This window comes from Schistocerca piceifrons, chromosome 2 (assembly GCF_021461385.2).
Source record: "Schistocerca piceifrons isolate TAMUIC-IGC-003096 chromosome 2, iqSchPice1.1, whole genome shotgun sequence".
NCBI classification, from domain to species: Eukaryota; Metazoa; Arthropoda; class Insecta; order Orthoptera; family Acrididae; genus Schistocerca; species Schistocerca piceifrons.
The window spans coordinates 927,769,029-927,790,427 of NC_060139.1; the positions used below are offsets into that span (position 1 = coordinate 927,769,029).

Sequence of the window (21,399 nt, forward strand, 5' to 3'; positions counted from 1 at the left end):
CGTCTTAAGTCTCATTATCGTACAGTACAGGGTCAAAGTATGAATATTACACATTTGCTCCTGCTTAGTCAAATGGGCATATCGTTTAGTTCTTCCTGCATTTAACTTGGTCTTCATTGGGCCTTAAGGGACTTAAGGAGGCACCATTAGTACATGGGCGGCTCCCCGGAAAAACCAACTGAAAGGATTTTTTACCATATTTTCGAAGGCACCAGCGGACCAAACCCCACACGAGGATTCCAAGACGGCTATGCACAGTACATGGCTGAGTTTTTTACGATACATTCCTAAGATCTCTATTTCAAACATCTTTGAAAATTTTCTTGATATCGTTATCCGTTTCCAAGTTACACAGATTCGATGTCACCATACTTGTACACGTAAAATCCGGTATATGGCGAAACCATAATAATAAGCAACCGCATAAAATTGTTCAAATTTTAAAGATATATTTCCTAGGCTTTTATCTAGAAGAGCCATTTCCCAGTTTTCAAAAATATTTATCCGTTATCGAGAAACATTCCAAAAACTTATTTTTTGGGTACCGAAAGCTAGCCGCGGATTCCGAGACGGTTATGCACAGCAAATGGCTGTAATTTTTACGATTTATTCCTAGAAATCCGATTTCAAACACTCTTATAAACCTCCTTCACATCTTTATCCGATTCCGACATACAGAAATTCACAGTTACCCTAATTGCATACGTAAAATACTCACGTAAAATCCGGTGTGAGGCGAAAACGTAGTTTATAAAGTGGCCTATCACGGAGGAATATGCTGTAAAGTGTCTTCGTTATCATCTGGGAACCCCATGCTGTTGTACTGAACCACATGCAAAATTTTTCTGCACTTAAATTTAAGTAAACCATTAAAATTTTACTGACATATAAACTTCTTTTCGAATGAGTTACATGTCCTGCTGCAGCAGGAAAAAGAAGGGAACCAGCGGAAAAATACTCCTATCAGAGCACAAAAATGCAAACATGTTCCTGTTTATTTCAAAAACTCTCACTGAAATGTGGGGTACCAGCTGCCTCACTCTAGCTCCCTCAAATTTTCCCACAAATTTTGGCATGCGAATATATTCTCGCTTTTTATGATGAGAGAGAAGAAGACAGTGGCAGTGGCAAAGAGACGGAAAAGTCATACAAACTGGAAGATAGTAGACAGTGTTTGTGTTATACAAAGGGCGAAGGAATTAATGGCAATGTGAGAGAGAGCGATACAGTAGCAGTGGAAAAAAGGCGACAGTGACAAAAGAGTGCTAGGAAGAGTGAATGAGAAAATGCCAGGGGGAGAGGAATAAAGAGAAATAGAAAGTAGAAGTGGGTGAGAATTAGTGATAACGAGAGGGTTTATGACAATAGCAACGACGAAGAAAGAGATAGTGACAGTGAGAAGAGACAGCAGCAGTAGGAAGAAAGGAATGAGATATTAGCGGTCAGAGAGAGGGCAAGAGGGAGACAGAGTGAGAGGAGACTATAGTAGTAGGACAGAAAGAAGGAGACTGTGCATGTGAAACAGGGACAGTGACAGAGAGACACAAAGAGACAATGACAATGAGTTGGGCTGAATGAGTATGGGCAACTGGAAGTGGATGAGCATGAGCGACTTACAGCGACGGATTAGTGGGTGTGAGTGTGTTACAGTTTGGGGAGCTTGTAGGAGTTCGAGGTGAGTTGCATGCCAAACATTTTGGGAAAAATTTTAAAGATACTGAGGAAAGTAAAATCAGGCAACTGACACCCCAATTTTCAATCAGTCTTTTAAATGAACAGGAACATGTTCGCACTTTTGTACTCCGATAGGAGCATTTTTGCGCTGGTGGAAAGTATGACCATTCTTCTCACCTCCACATGCTGGCGTCCGCAGTTCGTCACTGAAATATCGTCACGTGATGGTTCGGGCCAATAGTGCTCCCCTGTTGTGTGTGAACCGACAAAATGGCCACAGTACCTTTCACAAGCTTCTACATACATACTCCGCAAGTCAGCATATGGTGCGTAGCGGAGGGTACCATCTACCACTGCTGTTCACTTCCTTTCCTGTTCTACTCGCAAACAGAGCCCTAATTTCTCTTACTTCGTGGCCATTACGCGAAATGTTTGTTGCCAGCAGTAGAATCGTTCTGCAGTCAACTTCAAAAGCCGGTGCTCCAAATTTTCTCATTAGAGTTACTCAAAAAGACCGTCGCCTTCCCTCCATGGATTTCCATTACAGTTCCCGTAGCATCTCCGTAATACTTGTGTGTTGTTCTAACCTACCGGTTATGAAAGTGGCACCTCGCCTCTGAATTACCTCGGTGCGGACTCCAAACACTCGAGCAGTACTCAAGGATAGGTCGCACTAGTGCCCTATATGTGGACTCAACACTCTTTCCTAAAATCCTGCCAATTAATTGAAGTCGACCATTCGCCTTCCCTAATACAATGCTTACATGGTTGTTCAATTTCATATCGCTTTGCAACGTTTCGCCTAGACATTTAATCGACGTGTCTGTATCAAGCAATTCGAAAAATTACTGGTTTGTTTTCCCTACTCATCAGCATTAACTTATATTTTTCTACCTTTAGAGCTAGCTGCCATTCATCACACCAACTAGAAATTTTGTCTACGTCACCTTTTGTCCTTCTACAGTCACTCAACGACGTCAGCTTCCCCTACATGACAGTCTCATCAGTAAACAGCCGCAAATTGCTACTCACCCTGTCTGCCAGATGATTTACATTATATATAGAAAATAAAAGTGGTCCTATCACATTTCCCTGGGGAATTCCTGACGGTACCCTGGTCTCTGATGAGCACTCGAAGTAGAGGACAACACACCATGTTCTATTACTTAAGACACCTTCGAGTCACATATCTGGGGATCTATTTTCTTTGCTCATACGGTTGTTAACAGTCTGTAGTGGGGAATCGTGTCAAATACTTTTCGGAAATCTAGGAATATGGAATCTGCCCGTTGCCCTTCATCTACGATTCGCATTATGTCATGAGAGAAAAGGGCAATCTGAGTTTCGCACGAGGGCTGCTTTCTAAATCCGTGCTGATTCGTGGAAAGAGGCTTTCCCGTCTCAAGAAAATTTATTATAATCGGATTGAGAATATATTTAGATTTTCTACAACAAACCGATGTGGATGGTATTGGTCTATAGTTCTTAGAGTTCGCTCTTTCACCCTCCGTATTAAATTGAGACTTTCCGCTGGGCGAGAGATTCGCGATAAATACAAACTGAGTAAGGGGCCTGTGCCGTACAGTACTCTTTGTAAAACTAAATTGCGATTCCCTCCGGATGTGGCGACTTACTGCCTCAATTCTTTCAGTTGTTTTTCTACGCCAGGGATGCTCGTTAGTATGTCCTCTATGCGGGAGCCAGTATGATGGTCAAAGCACGGTATGTTTGTACGATCCTCCTGCGTGTATGATTACTTAAATGAGGAATGTAAAACTTCGGCTTTCCTTCTGCTGCCGTATGCCGACTGGTCAACGAGTGACTGGATAAAGGAAACCAGCTAAGCGGTTTAACGTAGGACCAGAATTTTCTCGGATTCTCGGCTAATCTTTTGCTGAAACCTCAATCCTTGCGATTATTGGGTTACCTGAAGTCACAAGTCTACCGCGATCGTCCGACCTCATAAGGGATGCTGAACGACAACACCCGCCGGGCATTTCTCACAATACCTACTGAAATACTCTTCAGTGCTGCTCACAACATTGCTCCTCGACTACAGGCATTGTTGTTGAATGATGGTCGACATTTTGAGCATATGTTACAAAGATAATCTCTGCTAAAAATCAATTGTTATGCTAATTATTGCTTTCGCATCGTATGAATCGTCATCTGTTGATCATTTTATGTACTTCTTTGTTTCAATAAAACCCCATGTTATTCCAAACATGTATGCCAATTTTTACCCTCCTAACTGCAGTATTCCATAAAGTATTGAATTTTCAAATGTTTTCAGACTTTTCGTTCACTCTGTACATTGAGTTCATCCACCACCTGCCTACGGTGCGGCGTAAGGTTTGCCAGAAGCGACTTGAATGTAATTATGTATTTTGTAGACGGCTTTTCCAAAATAGGATTAGTTGTTGACAATGAAGACTTTTCCACGTAAAACTGCGACATTCATTCAATGAACACTAGACGAAAAAATTATTTGTACTTATATCACACTTCCTTAACCATTTTATATCAAGGTGTGCCTACTCAGTAGTTTCATTTTCAATAGTGTTCCAGTAGAACTGAAAAAAATTTTCCCTTCATTATTTTGTGGAGGGAGACTGAGGTGGGGGGGGGGAGTCAGTAAGGAAATGTTTCGAAAAGGTTTTGAATGATGATGTAAAGTTAATCTGGAGGTTGCTAAGTGCTATCGTTCTCAGATAGTGGATGAATATAGTATGGGTATCCATCTTTCCGATTTGCACCTCCTTGTATTGGCCGTGTTTGCAGTTAAAATTTTTGTATGTGAGGTCCGCCAGTTAGAAGATAGGTTAACTCTCAGCAAAAAAACTTTCTCATCAACATCGTTTGGTTGCAGATGACAAGCTACCTGTAGTAATTAACACAAAAGTGATCCAGAAAATTCATGCACACTATATGCAAAGGAACACACTGTTTAACACATTAAAGGACCTTTACAAATAAAAACATCACAAACAGATAAAGTCTACACACACACACACACACACACACACACACACACACACACACACACACACACAAAGATAAAATGCAAACAAAATTCAAATTTGGCGCCGAGCTCTCTGGTGACCAAATGAACACTGACTGGGCTGGGACACATAAACCACAATCACACTGTGTTCTGGCGTAGTGAAAAAGTGTTTTACTACTTTATTTGTGGAAAATACTTGTTATAGTTACGTATGCATCACAACATCTCAGCATGATGCGGAGAATAGAAGTGCTTGCCACACGAAATCTTAAGTAAATACGAAAATAGGCGCGAAAACATCGCGAAGAACTAAATTACATTCTAGAAGATAGGTTAACCCCCAGCAAAAAACTTTCTGATCAACATCGTTTGGTTGCGGATGACAGGCTACCTGTAATAATTAACACAAAAGTGATCCAGAAAATTCATGCACACCGAATGTAAAGGTATTTACAAAATGAAATGATGTGTTGTTTGAATTAAAAATGCACTTAATTTTATAATCATTTAACAAAAATGTTCACATTGCAGAATAAACAAAAACGAAAACCCACTGATGATGGCAGAGTGGTGCCGAAATATGTTTGGGTACTGAGAAAAAACGGTGTTTTGCATAACTGGCGGATCTCACATCCAAAAATAGTATGGGTCATTTGCACGACGTGAGTTGCGCTGCCTCGGGACGTACACACATTTTCTAACTTAAGTACTTAACTGATTGTGTTGAATCCTTAACATAACATCATACCTATTAAGGAGTAGATTATCAAATTAAATTAAGTCAATAAGAATATGAAATATTGAAAGTCAAATGTTCTTTGCCACTGGCAGGTGTTGCGTAGACAACTTGAAACTGGGATCAGGTGCCGGTTTTAGCTTCATTGTAATATGCACTACTGGCCATTAAAATTGCTACACCAAGAAGAAATGCAGATGATAAACGGGTATTCACTGGACAAATATATTATACTAGAACTGACATGTGATTACATTTTCACGCAATTTGGGTGCGTGGATCCTGAGAGATCAGTACCCAGAACAACCACCTCTGGCCGTAATAACGGCCTTGATACGCCTGGGCATTGAGTCAGACAGAGCTTGGATGGCGTGTACAGGTACAGCTGCCCATGCAGCTTCAACACGATACCACAGTTCATCAAGAGTAGTGACTGGCGTATTGTGACGAGCCAGTTGCTCGGCCACCATTGACCAGACGTTTTCAGTTGGTGAGAGATCTGGAAAATGTGCTGGCCAGGGCAGCAGTCGAACATTTTCTGTATCCAGAAAGGCCCGTACAGGAGCTGCAACATGCGGACGTGCATTATCCTGCTGAAATGTAGGGTTTTGCAGGGATCGAATGAAGGGTAGAGCCACGGGTCATAACACAGCTGAAATGTAACATCCACTGTTCAAAGTGCCATCAATGCGAACAAGAGGTGACCGAGACGTGTAACCAATGGCGCCCCATACCATCACGCCGAATGATACGCCAGTATGGCGATGACGAATATATGCTTCCAATGTGCGTTCACCGCGATGTCGCCAAAAACGGATGTGACCATCAAGATGCTGTAAACAGAACCTGGATTCATCCGAAAAAATGACGTTTTGCCATTCGTGCACCCAGGTTCGTCGATGAGTACACCATCGCAGGCGCTCCTGACTGTGATGCAGCGTCAAAAGTAACCGCAGCCGTGGTCTCCGAGCTGATAGTCCATGCTGCTGCAAACGTCGTCGAACTGCTCGTGCAGATGGTTGTTGTCTTGCAAACATCCCCAACTGTTGACTCAGGGATCGAGACATGGCTGCACTATCCGTTACAGCCATGCGGATAAGATGCCTGTCATCTCGACTGCTAGTGATACGAGGCCGTTGGGATCCAGCACGGCGCTCCGTTTTACTCTCTTGAACCCACCTATTCTACATTCTGTTAGCAGTCATTGGATCTCCACCAACGCGAGCAGCAATGCCGATAGGCTACAATCCGTCCTTTATCAAAGTCGGAGACGTGATGGTACGCATTTCTCCTCCTTACACGAGGCATCAGAACAACGTTTCACCAGGCAACGCCGGTCAACTGCTGTCCGTGTATGAGTAATCGGTTGGGAACTTTCCTCATGTCAGCACGTAGTAGGTATCGCCACCGGCGCCAACCTTGTATGAATGCTCTGAAAAGCTAATCATTTGCATATCACAGCATCTTCTTCCTGTCGGTTAAATTTCGCGTCTGTAGCACGTCATCTTCGTGGTGTAGCAATTTTAAAAAAATGGCTCTGAGCACTATGGGACTCAACTGCTGAGGTCATTAGTCCCCCAGAACTTAGAACTAGTTAAACCTAACTAACCTAAGGACATCACACACATCCATGCCCGAGGCAGGATTCGAACCTGCGACCGTAGCGGTCTCGCGGTTCCAGACTGCAGCGCCAAAACTGCGCGGCCACTTCGGCCGGCTTAGCAATTTTAATGGCCAGTAAAGTACATACATTTTCTAACTTTAATACGTAACTGTGTTGAATCCTTAACATAATATCATACCTGTTAATGAGTAGATTATCAAAATAAATTTAGTCAGTAAGAATATGAAATACTGAAAGTCAAATGTTCGTCGCCACTGGCAGCTGTTGCGTAGGCAACTTGAAACTGGGATCGGGTGGGGGTTTTAGCTTCATTGTAATTTAGATTTTTGAGAGAATACCTTCATAATAGAATCAGCCAGTGTATATCACATCCTGCGTGTGTCTCATGAAAATACAATGAAGGTACAATGAGAGAGATTGGAGCACATAGTAAGGCTTACCAACAATCGTTCTGCCCGCGGACCATTCGCGATTTGAAGAGAAAGCGGGGGCGGAACGGTGACGGCCACATACCACAAGGTGGCTTGCTGGGTGTAGATGCACATGTAGTGTTGTACCATTTTGCCAGTACGTCGGCTGCAGAATGTTGTTGAAGCTTCTACTGTCTACGCACTGTGTGTATGTGTGTGTGTGTGTGTGTGTGTGTGTGTGTGTGTGTTGAGTGAACATCACCCTGAAGCGCCACGTGTCTCTTGTGTTGCAGACTGCCTGCACCTGCAGCTGTATCGGGACAGTAAGGAGCGCTACAAGCAGGGACACACCAAGGCGTCGCTCTCCCTGCAGCACTTCCTCGCCGTCGAGACAGGTAAGTGCCTCCACGTTACAAGGACGCCACATGACTGTTCAAGTTTTGAATTTATTTTTTTTATGATACGTGTCTTTCAGAACTCAAGTATAAATCCACTGTAGCAGTTAGATGCAACTCTCAAACATTCTCGCACATCGGCTTTGAAGTTTTCCGAGCACCTTTAATAACCGAAAGCCAGAATAATTTTTTTTTATGGGATTCCTGTCTTCGTGGCAGAACGCTCATCTTTCACGTGGTGGCTCAAGTTTAATTCCCGGCGGTGTTATATTTTCAAACAAAAGTTGCATGATCTGCGAGCATTTCCGCAAGCATAAGATATATAGAAACGAAAAAAGTTAATTTGTAATTTTTTAATTTAGACAATCTTTTATAAAATATCATAAATTAAGAACTCATATTTGCAAGAATGGTTCAAATGGCGCTGAGCACTATGGGACTTAACATCTGCGGTCATCAGTCCACTGGAACTTAGAATTACTTAAACCTAACTAACCTACGGACATCACACACATCCGTGCCCGAGGCAGGATTCGAACCTGCGACCGTAGTAATCGCGCGGTTCCAGACTGAAGCGCCTAGAACCGCTCGGCCACCGCGGCCGGCTCATATTTGCAATGAAAGTCGGATTTTCGTGTGCGATATGTATGTAAGCTACACAACAAAATTGAAGGATGACTTTTTCGAAATTCCGTAATTGTTTCCCATTCCGACTCATCAGTTTGAAATTTGTCTCAAAGCGGCCTACAACCTTCCTCTGTTGTTGTTGTTGTTGTTGTTGTTGTGGTCTACAGTCCTGAGACTGGTTTGATGCAGCTCTCCATGCTACTTTATCCTGTGCAAGCTTCTTCATCTCCCAGTATCTACTGCAACCTACATCCTTCTGAATCTGTTTAGTGTATTCATCTCTTGGTCTCCCTCTACGATTTTTACCCTCCACGCAGCCCTCCAATACTAAATTGGTGATCCCTTGATGCCTCAGAACATGTCCTACCAACCGATCCCTTCTTCTAGTCAAGTTGTGCCATAAACCTCTCTTCTCCCCAATCCTATTCAATACCTCCTCATTAGTTATATGATCTACCCATCTAATCTTCAGCATTCTCCTGTAGCACCACATTTCGAAAGCTTCTATTCTCCTCTTGTCCAAACTAGTTATCGTCCATGTTTCACTTCCATACATGACTACGCTCCATACAGATACTTTCAGAAACGACTTCCTGACACTTAAATCTATACTCGCTGTTAACAAATTTCTCTTCTGCAGAGACGCTTTCCTTGCCATTGCCAGTCTACATTTGATATCCTCTCTACTTCGACCAACATCACTTATTTTGCTCCCCAGAAAGCAAGGGGAAACTACAGCCGTAATTTTTCCCGAGGGCATGCAGCTTTACTGTATGGTTAAATGATGATGGCGTCCACTTGGGTAAAATATTCCGAAGGTAAAACAGTCTCCCATTCGGATCTCCGGGGGGGGACTACTCAGGAGGACTTCGTTATCAGAAGAAATAAAACTGGCGTTCTACGGATCGGAGCGTGGAATGTCAGATCCCTTAATCGAGCAGGTAGGTTAGAAAATTTAAAAAGGGAAATGGATAGGTTAAAGTTAGATATAGTAGGAATTAGTGAAGTTCGCTGGCAGGAGGAACAAGACTTTTGGTCAGGCGAATACAGGTTTATAAATACAAAATCAAATAGGGGTAATGCAGGAGTCGGTTTAATAATGAATAAAAAAATAGGAGTGCGGGTAAGCTACTACAAACAGCATAGTGAACGAATTATTGTGCCCAAGATAGACACGAAGCCCACGCCTTCCTCTGTAATGATGAAAAAGCATGGCACCCCACGACGTCACCCTCTAGCTCTGTGACGCTTCAAACCGCAAGGTACTGACAGATGGGAAAAAAAAACAGCTCGGAAGTTCACGTGAGCTATAAGGTGGTTTAATGATGTCACATTGTCACGAAATATCAACACAATTCTGCTCAATGCCACCGTGGACGCCACAGGAGGGCACGAAACAGGAGCCCCGAAAAGCCATAAACACGCTTTGCTGCTTCGGATCACTTACAAATTTCGTCGAATGGTGTTTACACACCGTATACCGGAGCAAAACTTGCACTCGTACCGCGCTCTAAAGGGATCAGATCACGTTAAACCGGTTGCTTTCCCACGAGGTCATCAGAGTAGAGTTGAAACGCCCAGGGCGTGTCAGCATTGTTAAACGTTGTCAAGAACGTCCTCCTGTTGTCGGTTTCAACGGTGCGGTATGAGAGAAGCAACGGCCCAAGGAAAGCAGTGGTTACATTGACGCACTTTACGTCACCACCTGAGGCCTTTTCGTGTCGATTCTGAGCGGCAGTGTGTCTGGAATGTTTTTCCCGGGCACCCATAAGAAAACCGCATGATTTCAAAGCAGTGTGTCGCGGTTCTTATTTCTGTCGCAGAGACATCAAAAGAAGGGATGAAATGTGGATAACAGGGGGTGTGACGACCTTCCCATCGTGTGACACATCCACTGTGGCCTTGGACAGAATTGCCGTGAGATTTTGTGCCAGTGTGAGATCATTAACCCACCTTACAGCTCTCATGATCATCTGAATTGCGGCCTTCTTTTTCCATGTGTCGATACTTTGCTGTCTTAAACGTCACCGAGCCCGAGGGTGACGTAGCAGGGCGCCAAGCTTTTGTTCAGTTACAGAAGTAAGTTGTACACACCTTTGAGCCAAATTACAAACTTACGCGTCGGAATGGGAGACAATTAGGGGCTTCCAAAAAGCGATCCTTTAAATTTGTTACATAGTGTACAAACAACAAGGCGTGCATTTTTCATAAAAGCAACAATTATATGTGCAACTTCCTGGCAGATTAAAACTGTGTTCCGGACCGAGACTCGAACTCGGGACCTTTGCCTTTCGCGGGCAAGTGCTCTACCACTGAGCTACCCAAGCACGACTCACGCCCCGTCCTCACAGCTTTACTTCTGCCAGTACCTCGTCTCCTACCCTCCAAACTTTACAGAAACTCTCCTGCGAACCTTACAGAACTAGCACTCCTGAAAGAAAGGATATTGCGGAGACATGGCTTAGCCACAGCCTGGGGGATGTTTCTAGAATGAAATTTTCACTCTACAGCGGAGTGTGCGCTAATATTAAACTTCCTGGCACATTAAAACTGCAGAGTGAAAATCTCATTCTGGAAACATCCCCCAGGCTGTGGCTAAGCCATGTCTCCGCAATATCCTTTCTTTCAGGAGTGCTAGTTCTGCAAGGTTCGCAGGAGAGCTTCTGTAAAGTTTGGAAGGTAGGAGACGAAGTACTGGCAGAAGTAAAGCTGTGAGGACATGGCGTGAGTCGTGCCTGGGTAGCTCAGATGGTAGAGCACTTGCCTGCGAAAGGCAAAGGTCCCGAGTTCGAATCTCGGTTCGGCACACAGTTTTAATCTGCCAGGAAGTTTCATATCAGCGCACACTCCGCTGTAGAGTGAAAATTTCATTCTACAATTATATGTGCCTTAATTGGCATGTATTTCATGAATTTTATATTTAAATGATGTAGGTATTCGAACTGAATAAAACAAAGAAAATAATGTCCGAAACGAGACTAGTAACGGCGATTACCAGTCTGCCGTTTTCGTTTTTTATACATTTGGCACTTCACGGAAATACTTATAGAGCACGCACCTTTCTTTAAGAACTTGCTTCGAACGCGAATCGAAGCCAGGCCCAGCACATAGTAGCTCAGCATTCCATTACAGACCCACACTGCCTGTCGAAAACTCGACCTTCGTTTCAGGTAGTTAAACAAGCTCGAAGAATTTTAAACCCCATTTTCTCGATATTTTTTCAGCGTTGAGAACTACTTAGGCGACTGATATTTTTGTTTGAACATCATGTATCGTAAATATAAAATAGTACAATAACTCTAGAGCCATGTGGTTTCCTTGTTATTTTAAGGGTCGATGCAGGTCTAGTACTGATTCCCGTTTTCTTGTCCTTACTGATACGTTTTTGCCATGTGCCTAGTTATTTCATGAAACAGTAAATAAATAACAATTTTTACAAATAACAAATTTTGCAATTTGTTCGGAGTTCATAATTTACGGTAATTATAAATTAGTAACAATAGAGATTTGGAAATAAAATTAAAGTTTATAGATAAGAGATAACATCGAGATTTGTCGATGACGTTGTAAGTCCGTCATGGAAGGTGAAGGCATTGGAAGAGCAGTCGAACGGAATGCATAGTGGCTCGAAATGTGGCTATAAGATGCACACGAACAAAAGTAACACAAATGTAGTGAAGTACAGGAGAAGGAACCAGATTAGGAAATGCGATACTAAAGGTAGCAGAGTCTTATTATTTGGGTAGCAAAGTAAGTGATGACGGGCGAAGTAGAGAGGATAAAAAATGTACACTGGTAACAGCAATAAAGTCTCTGAAAGTAAGGAACTTGTTAACATCGAATACCAAGTTAATTGTTAGGAAACCTTTTTGTGAATGTATGCGTCTGTAGTGTAACCTTTGGGAAACAGAAAACTAGACGATAAACATCTCAGACAAGAAGAGAAAGGAGCTTTTAAACGAGGTATTTCGAGGGTAATCCCAAAAGTAAGGTCTTCTATTTTTTATAAGTACATAGACCTGTTTATTTCCACAATGGTTTACATCAGTTTAATGCTTGAACATTTGGCTATTTTTCGACATAATCACCATTTCTGTCGATGCATTTTTGTAGACGCTGTATGCCCATATCATACCAGCTCGCCACCATACCGTTCAGAAAGTTATGAACCTCTTCTTTCACCTCGTCGTCGGAGCTGAATTGCTTTCCGGCCAAATGTTCTTTTAACTTAGGGAACAGGTGACAGTCACTGGGCGCCAAGTCAGGACTATAGTGTGGGTAGGTGATTGTGTTCCACTGAAACTGTTGCAGGAGAGCAACGGATTGCCGAGCGATATGTGGGCGAGCGTTGTCATGGAGAATGTGTACGCCTTTGCTCAGCATTCCTCTTCTCCGGTTCTGAATTGCCCATTTGAGTTTTTTCAGACTCCCACAGTACTTGTCAGCGTTAATTGTGGTCCCAGCGCTTCAGCTCAGACGACGAGGTGAAAGAAGAGGTTCATAACTTTCTGAACAGTATGGCGGCCAGCTGGTATGACATGGGCATACAAAAACTGCCAGAGCTTCTACAAAAATGCATCGACAGAAATGGTGATTGTGTCGAAAAATAGCTAAATGTTCAAACTGTGAACTGATGTAAATCATTGTAGAAATAAATAAGTCTACGTACTCATAAAAAAATATGATACCTCACTTTTGGGATTACTCTCGTACATGGGATTGATGAAGACTAGATGGACGGATCAGATAACTAATTGGGAGGTACTGAATCGAATTGTGGAGAAAATAAAGTTATGTCACAACTTGAGTAAGAAAAGTGGTCGGTTGATAGGACTCATCATAGAGCATCAAGGAAATGTCTGTTTGGTAATGGAGGCAGGTGTCGGCGGTAAGAACTGTAGGGAGAGACCAATGTTCGATTACAGCAGGTATGTCCAGGTGCTGTAGGTTGCAGTAGTTGAGTAGAAATGAAGTTTTCAAGTTGTAGACGAGAGTTGAGAGCTGAACGGGTTACGTTAGCGGACCTCCCTTGGAAGTTATCTCCTAACGACGTAACACATATTCTGTCAACCTGCCCCTTCTTTTTATCAGTGTCCTCCATACGTTTCTTTCCTTACTGCTTTTGTGAGGAAACTCCTTATACCTCATATTCTCAGTCCACTTAATTTTAAACATTCGTCTATAGCACCAAATAATAAACTCTTCGACTTTCCTCCTTTCTGGTTTTCCCACAGTCCATTAATCATTCCCACACAATGCTGTATTCTAAACCTACAATCTTAAAAATTCCTTCCTCAAATTAAGGCCTATGTTTGATACCAGTAGATTTCTCTTGACCATGAATGCCCTCTTGCCTATGCTACCCTGCTTTTTATATCTTCCTTTTCCATTTGTTACTTTGCTTCCAAGGTAGCACGGTTCTTTCACTTGATCTACTTCGTGATCACTAAATTTGATCTCAAATTTTACCCTAATCTCATTTCTGCTACTTCTCATTACTTTCGCCTTCTTTCTCTTAATCCATGCTTGTGCACAGCAGACTGTTCGTTCCTCGCTTTCACTGCCCCGCAATGCACTCAACGAATATTATCATTGATATTTTTTCACCTCTAATTTTAATCCCACTCCTGAACCTTTCTTCTATATCCTCCGTTGCTTCTTCGATGCAATTTATAGACTGAACAGTAGTGGCCAAATACTATTTGCACCGTTGAAATTGTCAAACACTTTGTCTAAGTCGAGTAATCGTATGAACGTGTCTTGATTTTTCTTAAGTCTTCCTTCCATTATCAAATGCAATATTAGCGTTACAATCCCCGAATAATTATTAGATTTTCATCTCCCCGTTCAATGTCCTAATATATTTTCTCCATCTATTCACCTTCTGCTTGTGTCGTCGGCATGCATACCCGAACTATTGTTGTTGACATTACTTTGCTATTCAATCAGATGAGAGCAGTTCACAATAGTTTACTCTCTGCCAAAACTTCCTAATCATTGCGAATCTTACTCCCGTTACATTTTTTGCTGCTGTTGATATTACCCTATATTCGTCTGACCAGAAATCCTTAGCTTCTGTCCATTTCACTTAACTGACCCCCACTGTATCTAGATCGAGCCTCATTATGTCCTTTTTCAGGCTTCCTATTTTCCCTGTCTCGACCAAACTTCCGACATTCCACGCTCCGCCTCGAAGAGTGTTACCCTTTAGCTGTTTATCAAAACTTTCTTTCTCATGGTCACCTCCCCCTTGCCAGTCGCCTCCCGGAGGTCCGAATGGTAGACTATTTCGGAATCTTTTGACAATGGAAAGAACATAATGACACTTTCTTCAACTACATGCACCATGTTCTGTGGATACACATTGTGTGTCTTTAATCTCTTCTACTTCGTCTTGTCGTTCATCATTGTTAAATCTTTCTTCTTTTAGGGGCAGATTCCAAACCCGAAGACAAGAGGCTACCCCAAAGCTCTGTTCGCTCATCCACGGAAGTCTTCAGACGCAATTGCTGATCTAATAATGAAACAGCAAACAATGCGTCCTTTCTGTGGTAGTATGTCTTTACACTCTTTAATGGTCACTGTGGCCCTTACATACGACGGTTGCGCTCGCTTATTGTCTTTCTGCGTTGTAAAAGTGATTACGAAAGTGAAAGATAATTTGGAAAAAGTTCAAATGAAACAACAAATTTACTGTTACCAGTCACTGTTTATTTTTACCACAACGCCTTTCGAAGGTTTAAACTCCCATCCTTGGTTGGATTTATGTGGATTGATATGGCATGTACACTCCTGGAAATTGAAATAAGAACACCGCGAATTCATTGTCCCAGGAAGGGGAAACTTTATTGACACATTCCTGGGGTCAGATACATCACATGATCACACTGACAGAACGACAGGCACATAGACACAGGCAACAGAGCATGCACAATGTCGGCACTAGTACAGTGTATATCCACCTTTCGCAGCAATGCAGGCTGCTATTCTCCCATGGAGACGATCGTAGAGATGCTGGATGTAGTCCTGTGGAACGGCTTGCCATGCCATTTCCACCTGGCGCCTCAGTTGGACCAGCGTTCGTGCTGGACGTGCAGACCGCGTGAGACGACGCTTCATCCAGTCCCAAACATGCTCAATGGGGGACAGATCCGGAGATCTTGCTGGCCAGGGTAGTTGACTTACACCTTCTGGAGCACGTTGGGTGGCACGGGATACATGCGGACGTGCATTGTCCTGTTGGAACAGCAAGTTCCCTTGCCGGTCTAGGAATGGTAGAACGATGGGTTCGATGACGGTTTGGATGTACCGTGCACTATTCAGTGTCCCCTCGACGATCACCAGTGGTGTACGGCCAGTGTAGGAGATCGCTCCCCACACCATGATGCCGGGTGTTGGCCCTGTGTGCCTCGGTCGTATGCAGTCCTGATTGTGGCGCTCACCTGCACGGCGCCAAACACGCATACGACCATCATTGGCACCAAGGCAGAAGCGACTCTCATCGCTGAAGACGACACGTCTCCATTCGTCCCTCCATTCACGCCTGTCGCGACACCACTAGAGGCGGGCTGCACGATGTTGGGGCGTGAGCGGAAGACGGCCTAACGGTGTGCGGGACCGTAGCCCAGCTTCATGGAGACGGTTGCGAATGGTCCTCGCCGATACCCCAGGAGCAACAGTGTCCCTAATTTGCTGGGAAGTGGCGGTGCGGTCCCCTACGGCACTGCGTAGGATCCTACGGTCTTGGCGTGCATCCGTGCGTCGCTGCGGTCCGGTCCCAGGTCGACGGGCACGTGCACCTTCCGCCGACCACTGGCGACAACATCGATGTACTGTGGAGACCTCACGCCCCACGTGTTGAGCAATTCGGCGGTACGTCCACCCGGCCTCCCGCATGCCCACTATACGCCCTCGCTCAAAGTCCGTCAACTGCACATACGGTTCACGTCCACGCTGTCACGGCATGCTACCAGTGTTAAAGACTGCGATGGAGCTCCGTATGCCACGGCAAACTGGCTGACACTGACGGCGGCGGTGCACAAATGCTGCGCAGCTAGCGCCATTCGACGGCCAACACCGCGGTTCCTGGTGTGTCCGCTGTGCCGTGCGTGTGATCATTGCTTGTACAGCCCTCTCGCAGTGTCCAGAGCAAGTATGGTGGGTCTGACACACCGGTGTCAATGTGTTCTTTTTTCCATTTCCAGGAGTGTATATGTTGTGTTATGACTGTGGGGTAACTTGAGGTACTATCTAGCAGCGTAAACCAAAACACTAATTTAGTACATAGCTCATGGTTTTGTAAAGGTCTTCGACTAAAGGACTGACGAAAATATAAATGTAAAAGTAAAATGAAATAAAAATATATCCAGTTGTCACAGGCTCCTTTCCCTGCTGCGATGCATCACATACACCACCACGCTTTATAAGCGTTGAGGGAACGAAGGTGGCGCCTAGAAGCTAACAAATACAAAGAACATATAGCAAAACGAAAACACTATTTCGAAGCAAGTCTCAAGGCATTGTGCAGATCACTGGTTGCATAGATGAACAGAAATAAAGATTCTTTCCTGTCAAGTTTACATAAGCTAACACTCGCTGCTTTCTATTTTATAATTCTGAAAGAATATTTATTGTTTTTAATCAAGTCTTCCATAAAATTCCATAAATGGTTTAAATTTCTCAGTTAATCTTACCCCAAAAATTCAAGTCTTAGTAGTGGCTGTGACTTTCCACGATGAATGTCATATTCAGTATTTTCAGGTTCAGGACCATACTTACACATAAACATTTCTTTAAAAAGTGTGTTGTGAGTAAAAGTCAACAACAATTATAGAATTTAATTCAATTATTTTTTCAGTTTAATTATTTTGTACACATGTAAGTACTCAGGGTGTCATGTTAGATGTGCCATTTTCGGACAAATTCTAGTGTCCGATTCCACTCGTCGGCTTCCAGCAACAACGTCATACCTAAGGCAAAGCCGCTACGTATAGGCAATCTATGAATGCAACGGATCATATTCGTAAACAAACAAACGTAGCATACGATAAAATTACAGTCACATTCCGGGAGCTATTCACTTAGTCATTAATTATATCGAAACGAAGATAACGAAAATAATTAAGAACGAGAATTAAAAACAAATTTTCATGTCTGGTAAGAAGTATTCTCATAATTTATGCGAAAAGCACAGAGAACCTTTAAATTGCATTATAGTAAAACATATGGCGAAGTCATACTGTTATAAAATAGCGTTAATTTTATATTAATTGTTGACTCTAATGCGAGAAGTGCAGTAAAGTGTGGGTTTTGGGTGAGAAAAATAAAATGTAGCAGAAAAACGGGAAAATAAATGGGTGACAACAAATACGAAAGAGGAGCATAAAATATGGGGAAACCGACACACGAAATTCCAAAAGAAAAGCCAGCACATGACAAACGAATATCTACAAAAAATAAAGAACATTGGAATCGATAACTGGAATTAACCTAAGTGGGTAAATTCCAGTTACAGATTCCAGCCGCTCCATGACTCATATGTAAATTATTTTTGCAGTTATATGTACTGAAACGTAATACTATTTCTGCATTTGTAATTACTCTCTAAAACTACTGCGGTGCGTAACAAAAATTACAATCGGTAACTAGAATTGACCTTCTATATAGGTCAGTTCTAGAATTTACCTTCTATATAGGTCAATTCTAGTTAACGATTCCAATATTAGTAACTTTTTTGCAGTAGTTCAGAGAGAAATTACTAATGCAAAAATTATATTAGCCTACATTGCTGAAAAAACGATCTAATTAATGAATCATCGAATGGCTGGAATCGGCAACTGGGATTGACCTTTATAGGAAGTCAATTCTAGTTACCGATTCCTTCGATGGTTCATAATTTTGGACATTTTTGCATTAAATCTGTGGACTATGTTTTTCGTAGGATTTCTAGATTTCTTATTGATCTCTGAACTACTACGAAAACTAATAAATATTGTAGGTACACCTACCTAATTTTTCTCTTTTCCATAGTAATGAAGATAGTAATACCATATGTAGAAATCCTGTAACATGTTAGTGCAGACACTTGTTGTTAAAATTATCAAAACAACGAACCGTGGAATAGTTGGAATCGCTAATTAGAATTAATCTATATAGATCAGTTCCAGTTTCCGATTTCAGTGTTTGATAGGCCCTAGTTTTTGTCAATTTTCGTTACGGGTGTACTCGTCCCGTTAGATTTAACAATTAGTATTAAAAGTTAACGCTTATTCGTAATATTATGACTTCGCCATGCGCTATACTGTACTGTACTCGCATAAATTACGATAATAATTTATTTCAGACACGTATACTCCTATTTTGCTATTCTTATTTATTTTCGTTATCTTTAATTCTTGTCGGTACAATTCGTGGCTAAGTAATTAATCGCGTGAACTCTGTTCGTAATTTTATCGTATGCTACATTTGTTTGTTTACGGATATGCTCAGTCGCTTTCAAAGATTGCCTCAATGTAGCTCCTCTGCCTTAGGTACGACGTCATTGCTCAAAGCCTACGTGTTGAATCGGACACTAGAAGTGAGCCCGATTTTCAGTTGACTCAGCAAAAAATAATGGACCCTAACCTTGCTACAGTTTATATCGTAATAAGCATTTACCTTAGGTGAGTCCCGTACATGTTCGATTACGTGATATAGTTTCGGCTCACCCCATATCCGAACATCATGCCGATTCACTTTACCGCAAGTATGGAATATGGATTCTTCACTGAACACAATTTTATTAAGAAAATCTTCAGTCTGCATTCGTTAAACATATCGATATAAAACTTAGCTCGGTTTTCTTTGTCACATTCTCTTAAAGCTTGCAACAGTCCTAATTTGTAGGGTGCGGATGACAGGCGTTTCCGTAATACCTTCCGCACTGCAACACTGGGCATATTCAATTCTAAGCTGGTACGTCTCGCTGATTTGCCCAGACTACGAATGTAAGACTTCGAACTTGTTCAATTGCTGCGTCAGAGACTGATGCCTGGCCCTGACCCGGCGTCCTGTGTGATACACAGCCAGTTCCGATGAAACGATTATACCAATTAATAACAGTTTGTCTTTGAGATGGTGGCATGCGATATTTAGTCCTGAATTGTCTCTGAAATGTAGCAGCGGATTTTGACTCACGAAACCGTTAACAACACCGCGAACGCTCGGCACCATTATACAACTCCATGATGATGTTGGAATAACTCATTTGCACATGCCACCTAGCTGGAACTAGCAGCGTTAGGCTGCGTTCACACTGTCGGCCGGGCCGGGCCGGGCTGACGCCTACTGGCTCGGCTCGTGCCTAGCCAGCTCAGGCCGACGAGTAGTGCTTTCACATTGCGCGCCGCGCCGAGCCGGGACGGCGAAATGGGGGAAAATCCACTTCTCCGATTCTCATGTTTTAAAAATTCTTAGTGGTATATAAGACTTCGCCACATCGTTTTATGAACTTATTTTTTCCTTAAAAGCGTTACTTACGTCGTGAAAAAAGAAAAAGTCCACTTTTCGTTTCGCGTGATTTCTTAGTTTCGTAACGCTTCCCAACCGATTTTGAAGAAAGTATGCGGCTAAAGAATCTGATTTTTGTACACGTGGTAGTGCAACATCTTAGCTTCGTATTGAATCATTTATCTTTCCATATTTCTTAACACTCATTGTGAAATGATGCTATCTGTCAACGTTGTGCACTTGATTTACAAATCTTGTAGTGAAAAAGTTATGTAGCGGGTAGCTTACTGTTAGATCCGTTTTAGACCATACATTGTTGGGAATGAAATGTAGCTAAAAGTACCAAAAAGTTTTTGAAATGATAATGATACTGATATCTGTCTCTGGTCACAAGTAATGCGAGCTACTCAGTGGCGTCAGTGCCGCGTCCACAAGCCACGGAGTTCGCGCGGTTACAGCTTGGTTTAGTGTAGTCATATAATGCAGCACAAAAAAAACCTAATTACTAGTGATCAGCGCAGACCTGGTGTCGGTCCCTCTTATTATTTTAATGGTCATATTCTCTAGATAAATCCAAATGTATAAGAATTTTTCCCTCGGCTACTGGACAATCATCTGCTATGCTTTTATAATTGGCCACACGTTGCATCACAAAAGACAAACAATTATTTGTCATCAACATCCTACAATTAGTAAGATGTACATTTCGTATTTCGAACTAAAAGATAACTGAAGCGCAATTCTGTAGTCTCGTTGTCTACTTTGGCAGAAAAGAGTTAATGAAACTACTATAGATCGGCACAGATGTGCGTTTCATTGTTCTTCATTGTTTTTTCTTTTTTTTTCTTCCTTGGCGGGCTGCGCTGCACTGTCAAGGTAATCCCCACTCTTTGGCTAAATGGCTGACGGGAGGCCAAATAAATAAATTTAAAAAGATCCCCACCCTTCGACAGCTGACTAGCATGTCAGTAGAAAACGCAGCTGCAGTCAACAGTTGCTCGCCTTTAGCTAGTCTGTGCTGTCGTGTAGAACAATGTCTTCACACTTTTATTGGTATTGTTTTGACTCTGCAGTAACTCGTCGAGTTTTGAAGTACAGAAGAACTAGGAGGTTATGGATTCATCACATAAATAGCGACAGGCATTTAGGAGAGTTTTTTTCTTTATATGAAGAACTTAAAAACTATCCTGAAAAATTTTATTCAAATTACAGAATGAATCATAATACATTTCAGTATGTGCTGCAGAACATTCAAGACAAAATTTCTAAACAGAACACAAATTTTCGCAGAAGTATAACAGCAGAAGAAAAATTGTGTATAACGATAAGGTAAGATTCGTTAGTACACACTTTTTGGTTTGCAGTAGAACTTTGTACAGCATTCACTACCTCCAATTAACTGCAGTCATGCTTTTGTATTTTAAATTTCACAAACGCTTAAC

At 42.3% G+C, this 21,399-nt stretch overlaps 1 protein-coding gene across 1 annotated transcript in view; it reads left to right on the top strand.

Annotated features, from left to right (window-relative positions):
* LOC124776625 overlaps positions 1 to 21,399 on the top strand; it is a 323,277-nt gene that overhangs the window by 177,664 nt on the left and 124,214 nt on the right. Inside the window, exon 3 of the mRNA XM_047251713.1 lies at positions 7,742 to 7,843. Within this exon, the coding sequence (XP_047107669.1) occupies positions 7,742 to 7,843 (102 nt within the window). The remainder of the gene's footprint in view (positions 1 to 7,741; positions 7,844 to 21,399) is intronic.